The sequence below is a fragment of the Henckelia pumila genome, chromosome 3 (assembly GCF_033568475.1).
Source record: "Henckelia pumila isolate YLH828 chromosome 3, ASM3356847v2, whole genome shotgun sequence".
NCBI classification, from domain to species: domain Eukaryota; kingdom Viridiplantae; phylum Streptophyta; class Magnoliopsida; order Lamiales; family Gesneriaceae; genus Henckelia; species Henckelia pumila.
The window spans coordinates 41,989,728-41,999,053 of NC_133122.1; the positions used below are offsets into that span (position 1 = coordinate 41,989,728).

Genomic DNA, 9,326 nt, shown 5'->3' on the forward strand with positions numbered 1-9,326 from the left:
CATGTATGATGTATGTGTATGTCTGTCATTCAAGTAAGTAGTAACACAAAAACTCTTAAGATACCGTCTCATCGGTCAATGGTCAATTTTGTTATACGAATCTCTCGCTCAAATCGACCGATGATTGAATCTTCTCTAGATTCGTGCGTGACAAGAGAGTAGAGACATACAACCCTCTTAATGTAGAAATAAACATATAGACGAAATGATAAACATATAAATACATGCACTAATACAGAAATGATACTTGAAATACGGCATGGATAATTCATAATCCTCAAGCATAATTTCTAGATAGCTATGCTAGTAAGTGATCATAGTACGAGTCATCATGTTCATGAATTCATCGTTATCAATCACATCATCCCCATTAGTATCCACAGCTCTCACCATTTTCCGACAATCATTCAAGCTGCATCTCTCCCCAAGTTTATGCAGCAGCTCGTAAACTTCTTCGACAGTGATTTTCCCGTCGTTGTCTTTGTCGAAGGCCCGGAACGCTTGTTGCAAATCCACGGTCTTCACTCCACCTCCCTTCTTCTGCACTTCCACGAATTCGTGGAAATCGATGTATCCGTCCCCGTCCAAATCCGCGACCTCGAAAATCTTCTGCACTTCTCTCGTGAGGAGATTCTTTTTGCCTAGTGCCTTGAGTATGGCCTTGTACTCCTCTGGAGATATCTTTCCATCTTTGTTGGTGTCGAATTTGTTGAACACCTGTCTCAGTTCTTGCATGCTCGGTAAGTAAATAGGTAACGTCGTCGAACCCGAGCTTTGCCTGTAATCTCCTCCTCCTGAAAACATTCTTGAAGGTTTCTTCAAGAATTTTCTCTTGGAGAGGTTGTATTGGATGTCTAGAAAGCTGAAACTCGACATTTTCTTGAAGCAAGGGGATTTGAGACGAACTGGTCTGGGAGAAGTGTATATATGTATATAGAAGCTTGCCATATATACATAAAATGGTGAAGATATTCTGATGCTTAAAGTAACCAAGAAGATAACACAGAACGACTTTATGCGTGGCGACTTAGAAAAGATCACAAAAAGATGATTCTTGCCAATTGAAAGAGGAATTTATAAAGTGGTACGGTGAATTCAGGACATGACAAAGGGTCAGAAACAGATGAAGAATATGTTCTTTTTCTCGGCAGTATGGGCAGATTAGTTCGGAAAGAGTTTTTAAGAAATACTTCTCGGCTTTTTTTTAATATTTACCAAACCATGCCAACATATTCGGTATATGTAAAATTCATGACATTTGTCATCTTGAATCAACATTTTAGCGGTTTAGCTTTTCCGTCCATAGTTTTTCAGCCACTAACTTGGTCATTTCGCTAGAAAAAAAAATTTCGCTCCACTAGAGATGAATAATATGTTGTTTTGTGTGTTTCGACACACTAATGATCAAGGAATTAGGAATGATTCAAATTCAAGCAAATGAATAAGACACACATCGGTACCAAATTCTCTACTATGTAGACACGTGTTAAAATACAATTAATTATCAAATTTTTGAATAATCACGGTGAAATCCACTAAATTAATTATCAATCTATTTGTAGAATTAATAATCCTATATAAATCTAATCGTCCAAATATTTATAATTTAATTTAATTAGATTTAAATGCATTAAATTGCCATGGAATTCCAGTTTTCATCTAAAATCGCATACTGAAATCGAATGCTATTTCTAGTCGGTTTAACTATATATTGATTGACGTCTTTGAAGCTATATTTAATCAATCTTATTTCGATTCGTGATTAATCATCAATCATGAGATTATGTGATCAAGCTATTCACAAGAAATATTAAATCAATATCAATCGAAAGTATGGAAAATAATCTCTTGAAAATAAACAAAATATCAAACAAATATTGTCTAGCACTATCGTGTCTTAATCTAAAGAAATTATTCCATAAAACAAAACAAATAAATAAATCAATGTTTAAAATCATAAAAATAAAATCTTGGAATGAATAAGAAAATTCTCAGCGTGTTGGTGCGATTCTTCTTTGAAATCATTCTTCTCCTCTCTCAAGCTCTAGCCATCAAACTTTGGTCGCCAAAAATCCTATGTTCTTGGACTTTTCCATTTATATTCTCCTCCAAAACCCTCCAAAACATGTAAAGATAAAGTCCTCATCTCTTTGAAAGGAAGAAAATTAAGTTTAAAAAGGATAAAATCCGAAAATCCGTCCTTGATTCACGCAGGCGCTAGGTGAGGCACGCTCGGGGGCACGGTAGCTTGGGTGCTCTAGTGATTTTTCTTGCATTTTTTTGTGACTCACGCCCTAGCGTGGGTGCTCTATTTTTTTCATGAAATTTCTTCAATTCAATCCCCATGTAAGTTCACGTATATTTTTTGGACTTTTTGCTCAACTTTGACAATTCTATCTCTGACTTTTCGGCACTTTTCATGGACTTTGCTTACGTGGCATTCAATTGTTGACTTTTTTGCCGTTTTCACCATCCTTTTGAGCTTTATAATCATCATTACACGATACACAAAAATTTTCATTAATAACTACAAAACTAGGATGCATAAATGCCAAATAACCATAGAAACGATACAAAAAGACGATACTTTTTGTGATTTAACAAAAAAATAGAAAAACATGAAATGAATAAAAATTTGTGCATCGTGTTACTTTCATATAGTGTATCAAAGAGTACCTAACTCGAGCAAAATATTTTAATTAAATATAGCTATTTGGAACGTAAATCAATCCTAATCTAATTGCAAAGAAGTCCAAATCAATCATTGTTTGGGCTTCAGCCCAACAAACCAGTTGTTAGCGTATTTTTTTTTTTTAAATTAGCAGTTTAGCAAATTATTTCTGGACTCTTTACAAAAGAAAAAACAAAAAATTACATTTCTTTCCGCAAAACCCTACTCACCACCACACATTGGAGCAGCTGCCTCCGCGCCGGCGGTGGAGATCAGCCATGGACGACGTTTGTGAAGGAAAAGACTTCTCCTTCCCCGCACAGGAGGAGAAAATACTTGCACTGTGGGATGAAATTAAGGCGTTCGAAACTCAGCTCGAGCGGACCAAGGATTTCCCCGAATACGTCTTCTACGACGGCCCGCCTTTCGCCACCGGTCTTCCGCACTACGGTCATATTTTGGCTGGCACGATCAAAGACATTGTGACACGTTATCAGTCTATGACTGGTCATCACGTGACCCGGCGATTCGGCTGGGATTGCCATGGTTTGCCTGTGGAGCATGATATCGATCAGAAGTTAGGGATTAAGAGTAGAGAGGATGTGATTCGGATGGGTATTGGGAATTACAATGAAGAGTGTAGGGGAATTGTGCAGAGGTATGTTAGTGAGTGGGAGAAAACGGTGGTTAGGATGGGGCGGTGGATTGATTTTAGGAACGATTATAAGACAATGGATTTGAATTTCATGGAAACTGTGTGGTGGACTTTTGCGCAGCTGTATCAGAAAGGTCTTGTATATAGAGGTTTTAAGGTTAGAGTTTTCCTTTTCGAAAGAGTCTCTTCTTAATTTGCTAATAACTTATGAAATTTACCTTTTTTTGGATTTTAAGAACAATAAGTGCGCTTGTTTTACATCTCTTCCGTGCTGTGCATTACTCACGTTGTATTTACCGCTTATTTCTGAAATTTTGATACTTGCCAATAATGCTTCCTCTATGAAACTGCCTACATTTTGGCGGCAGTTGATGTTCTGGTACCAAAAGATAATGATAAGGATGAGGATCGTGGACATTCTGGGGGTCAAATGTTGAAATTATATTTTAATATTGAAAGATTTATCAACGACAATGCTACAGTACGTAGAAACCTCCTTTCATGCGAGGGATAGGTATTAGTAGCACGTCCATCTTTTCATGCAACCTTTTTTCCATTATCTGTGACACTATGTACCCGTCCCCTCGTTCGAAAGCCCTATTCCAACTAAGGTACAAGTTCTTTTGTTGGATTTTATTGCTTAATAATCTGAATACACTAGTTTTTTTTTATGTGGTAAAAGATGGACCCAGCGGCCCAGCCTGTATAGTTTGAAACTACCGAAGCAGAAAGGATCCAGTCTTCCACAATAAAGTATAAGACAAAACGAAACAAGAGAGCAATTAAGTGCAATGTTGAACCTAAAAGAAAGATTAGCCAACGGGACAAGGGATTAAGATTTTTAGGAAACTGGGAAAAATTTCCTGAATTCCAGCAAGCCAACCATCCAATACTTTCATTTTTTTCTGATATTTTTTTATATAAATTTTGTTTCCTTCAAAAAAAGTATGATCAACTAACCAACTCTTAATGTTTAAAGTTTAGTGCAATGTTGAACCTAAAAGAAAGATTAGCCAATGGGACAGGGGATTAAGATTTTTAGGAAACTGTGAAAAATTTCCTGAATTCCAGCAAGCCAACCATCCAATACTTTCATTTATTTCTGATATTTTTTATATAATTTTTGTTTCCTTCAAAAAAGTATGATCAACTAACCAACTCTTAATGTCTAAAGTTTACTTTACAAAAACACATTCATTTCGTAGTCATAATGGTCTTGTCAATATACTTTGAGGTTTGACTACGTATTTATTCGATTTTGTTAGTAAGGACTTACGAGTTCATCTTTGTTTTTCCTGTTATGATACTTTCTACAGTAGTTTCTTGTCTAGTTTGTTAATTTAATTTTGCAATATTTTTGGATGTTACTTTCTTTGCACGTCATAAGATCGCGTTGGTTACAAGTTTGATGTTTTTCCTGTTACTTTTGCAGGTGATGCCATACAGTACAGGTTGCAAAACTCCATTGTCTAATTTTGAAGCCAATTCCAACTACAAGGAAGTCCCAGATCCTGAAATAATGGTATCCTTTCCAATAATTGATGATTCAGATGGTGCATGTTTTGTGGCATGGACCACAACTCCTTGGACTTTACCTAGCAACCTTGCACTTTGCGTCAATGCCAATCTTGTGTACGTGAAGGTCCGCAACAAGTTCAATGGAAAAGTTTATGTGGTTGCAGAATCTCGATTGGCAGAGCTTCCTTTCGAAAAGGCAAAAAAAGGATTACCTGATGGAGTTGTTGGTGTTTCTGAAAATTCAAACCCAAAGGCCAAATCTGCTGGCGCAAAAACAAAGAATGTTGATACTTATGAAATGTTGGATAAGTGTACTGGAGCTTCACTTGTTGGAAAGAAATATATCCCATTGTTTGATTATTTCAAGGATTTCTCTCATGTGGCATTCAGAGTTGTTGCAGATGACTATGTAACTAATGATAGTGGTACTGGAATTGTCCACTGTGCTCCTGCATTTGGTGAAGATGATTACCGTGTTTGTATGCAGAATGACATAATTAGCAAGGGGGAGAACCTTATTGTTGCAGTGGATGATGATGGTTGTTTCACTGAGAGAATCACTGACTTCAGCAGGCGATATGTAAAGGATGCAGATAAAGATATTATTCAAGCAGTGAAGTCGAAAGACAGGCTTGTCAAATCTGGAAGCTTTACTCATAGTTATCCTTTTTGTTGGAGATCAGACACTCCTCTGATCTACAGAGCTGTACCCAGCTGGTTTGTTGCTGTGGAGAAGATAAAGGATCAATTGCTTGAGAACAACAAACAGACATACTGGGTCCCTGATTTTGTGAAGGAAAAACGCTTTCATAATTGGCTAGAAAATGCTCGAGATTGGGCTGTCAGTCGAAGTAGGTTTTGGGGTACTCCGCTTCCTATATGGATCAGTGATGATAGTGAGGAGATTGTGGTCATGGATTCCATCGAAAAACTTGAAAAACTTTCTGGTGCTAAGGTGACAGACTTGCATCGTCATAAAATTGACCATATCACTATCCCTTCAAGTCGAGGACCTGAATTTGGTGTCCTTCGACGAGTCGAGGATGTGTTTGATTGCTGGTTTGAGAGCGGATCCATGCCTTATGCTTATATCCATTATCCATTCGAAAATGTTGAATTATTTGAGAAAAATTTCCCTGGACATTTCGTGGCTGAGGGGCTAGATCAAACTCGTGGATGGTTCTATACTCTCATGGTTCTGTCGACTGCAATTTTTGGAAAACCAGCTTTCAAAAATCTCATTTGTAATGGGCTTGTACTGGCTGAGGACGGGAAGAAGATGAGTAAGAGATTGAAGAATTATCCTGCACCATCAGAAGTCATAGATGATTATGGAGCTGATGCATTGAGACTGTACATTATTAACTCCCCGGTTGTTCGTGCTGAACCTTTGCGCTTTAAAAAGGATGGAGTTTATGGGGTGGTAAAAGATGTCTTCTTGCCATGGTATAATGCCTATAGGTTCCTTCTGCAAAATGCTAAAAGACTTGAAGTTGAAGGACTTGCACCATTTGCACCCATTGACCAACAAATTCTTCAGCAGTCATCCAATGTACTCGACCAATGGATTAACTCAGCAACACATAGTTTGGTTCACTTTGTGCGGCAAGAAATGGATGCTTATAGGCTTTACACAGTTGTTCCTTATCTACTTAAGTTTTTGGACACCTTGACAAATATTTATGTGCGATTTAATCGAAAAAGACTGAAAGGTCGCACAGGAGAAGAGGATTGCAGAACTGCTCTTTCTACTCTTTATCATGTACTTCTAACTGCATGTAAATCAATGGCTCCATTCACACCATTCTTCACTGAAGTTCTGTATCAGAACTTGAGGAAAGTTACCAATGGTTCAGAAGAGAGCATTCACTATTGCAAATTTCCAGAAGTAGAAGGCAAAAGAGGGGATCGTATTGAAGAAAGTGTCAATCGGATGATGACAATAATAGATCTTGCACGCAACATTCGTGAGCGTCACAACAAACCTCTTAAAGCACCGCTGAGGGAGATGGTGATTGTGCATCCTGATACAGAATTTCTTGATGATATTACGGGCAAATTAAGAGAATATGTTCTCGAAGAACTTAATGTGAAGTCTTTAGTCCCATGCAACGACACTTTGAAGTATGCTTCCTTGTGTGCAGAACCTGATTTTAGTGTGTTGGGAAAAAGGCTAGGAAAATCGATGGGAATTGTTGCGAAAGAGGTGAAGTCGATGGCAACTGAAAATATCTTAGCTTTGGAGAAAGCAGGAGAGGTTACTATTGCCACACATGTCTTGAAGCTTAGTGATATCAAGATAACAAGGAAGTTCAGGTATCCTGATAATGTGAAAGAAGAGGAAATGGACGCAGCTGGTGATGGTGATGTTTTGGTTGTATTGGACTTGCGTGGGGACGATTCGCTGTTCGAGGCTGGAGTTGCTCGAGAAGTTGTAAATCGCATTCAAAAGCTGCGAAAGAAAATTGGCCTTGAACCTACTGACATAGTAGAGGTCTTCTATAAATCACTGGACAATGATAAAACAGTTTTGCAAGAAATACTAAAATCTCAGGAACAATACATTCGGGAGGTGCTCGGGTCTTCCTTGTTACCATCTGATCTACTCCCACCTGGTGCATTGATTCTTACCGAAGAGAGTTTTCATGGGATTTCAAATCTCTCCTTCACTATTATCTTGACTAGACCTACTTTAGTATTCAACTCTGATGCCATTTCTGCATTATATGCTGGCAGTACCAAGTTTGCACGGGGATTGCAAGCTTATTTGCTGATGCGAGATTACAATAATCTGAGAGGAGAGTTTCAACTAGGAAAGGGTATGATTAATGTCAACTGCATCGAAGGTCAACCTCCGGTCGATGTGCTGGTCGGAGAACATGTGTTTTTGAGCTTTGGTGATTATATCTCGAGCACTAGGAGAACTCAGTGATTCTTCAGGTTAATAATGATCTTACTGTCTTTCATTCTTTTTGGTCGCTTCGTAGTGCCCAGATGGCCAACCTGGAAAGATTTACATTATTTAAAGAACCATGTTTGTGTTTTTCTTACTGTCTTTCATTCTTTTTTGGTCGCTTTGTAGTGCCCAGATACCCCAGATGTCTTTCATTCTTTATGTTATATACACGGATCAAAGAACCATGTTTTACTCTTTTACTGTTTGTATCTCAAATTTCTTTGGGCCCAAGTAGGGTGTACTCGGATTATTGATGTGTATGTAAAGGGTTGGTCAATGTTTTGTATCGTTGTGATTCATTGCATTTATGGTTTGTGGTGTCTTCATTGATGGTATCATTATTGTGGTGGGAATCTCATGGTTCTTGCATTTATGGTTTACCGCATTTTGATTGTGTTTTTCCTACTGTTTGCTCTTCCTTCTCCTTTGTCCGCCTCTCTTTCTTTCATCAGGGCGTGATTGAGAACACGCCACCGTGAGGTGTTGTGTCCCCTGTTGACTTGCATGTCCGCCGGCGCTTATGGTTTATGACCTTACGTTATCCCGTATCCGTCCTCCCTCGGTTTTGGATTAAATTGTATTATATTATTGTTGTAGATTTGACATCATTCATATATTGCTTTTGCATGTAGTTAACGATCGATTCTGGAGTTCACACATTTTTAGTGGTTATTTGGTCATTTCATGGATCAACGTGCATATTGCATTCGAGCGAGGGTTAAATAACCAGATTATGCTCAGTAATGTTAGTTTTGTAAACCTTCTGTGACTCACAAGTAAAAGACTAATTGACAGGTTCTCAAGTTGGAAATCTGGGGCCAAGCATGAAGCAGGACATGATTTGTTTTTGCTCAGGCATGCTGTCATATAGGAATTGATTTTGACAACCAAGCACCCCTGTGGCTTTACCAGGAAATGAGAAACTCCAAAACTACATCAAAATTAACACCCATCTCTCAGCTGGGTGAATGGATATGTTATTACTTTTTACACAGTAAAGTCTGATGCAAAAGATTTAGACTCTGATCATCATAACAAGAAAAAGAAGATTTTGTTTTCGAATGTGGTCTTATTTATTTTGTTTCGTCTCTCTCTCAGCTGCTGGGTGTATGTTAGGTCTTATTTATGCTAAACTTTACGCTCCAAACCCATCAAAGCGTTATTTTGTGCATAACAAAGCCTCCAAATCAATCAAATATCTCACACGCATTCCAATTACGCGTGCATTCATCCTAGACAAAATCACGAAAAATGAATGAAATTAGGTGCAAATGATTGAACTTTATTATTGAAAACGCAACATAAATTTATGCTATTAAGGAAATACAAAATTTTTCACATATCAATACAAGAAATGATTACATACCACGTGATGCATTAATATGAAGGCCATCCACAGCAGTAAGCTCACCCTGAGTTTTTCCGTACTTCTCAGTCCGCAACATTGTTGTCACGTCAAAAACAAAAAACCTCATCTATTCTCCACTATAACAAAAAACTAAAACAACTTTTTCATGGACCCCACA

General features: G+C 37.9%; 2 protein-coding genes across 2 annotated transcripts; one reads left to right on the forward strand and one right to left on the reverse strand.

The window, feature by feature from the left end:
• Nucleotides 1-209: 209 nt before the first annotated feature.
• Nucleotides 210-933, reverse strand: LOC140892816 (calmodulin-like protein 30). The gene has a single exon (XM_073301818.1). It carries the CDS (start codon nt 874-876, stop codon nt 304-306), a length of 573 nt encoding a protein of 190 aa, XP_073157919.1. The 5' UTR covers nt 877-933; the 3' UTR covers nt 210-303.
• A 1,930-nt stretch (nt 934-2,863) lies between these two features.
• On the forward strand, nt 2,864-8,892 carry LOC140889996 (isoleucine--tRNA ligase, cytoplasmic). The gene is made up of 3 exons (XM_073297742.1): nt 2,864-3,483; nt 4,759-7,784; nt 8,596-8,892. Exons 1-2 carry the CDS (start codon nt 2,950-2,952, stop codon nt 7,774-7,776), a joined length of 3,552 nt encoding a protein of 1,183 aa, XP_073153843.1. The 5' UTR covers nt 2,864-2,949; the 3' UTR covers nt 7,777-7,784; nt 8,596-8,892.
• Nucleotides 8,893-9,326: the final 434 nt, after the last annotated feature.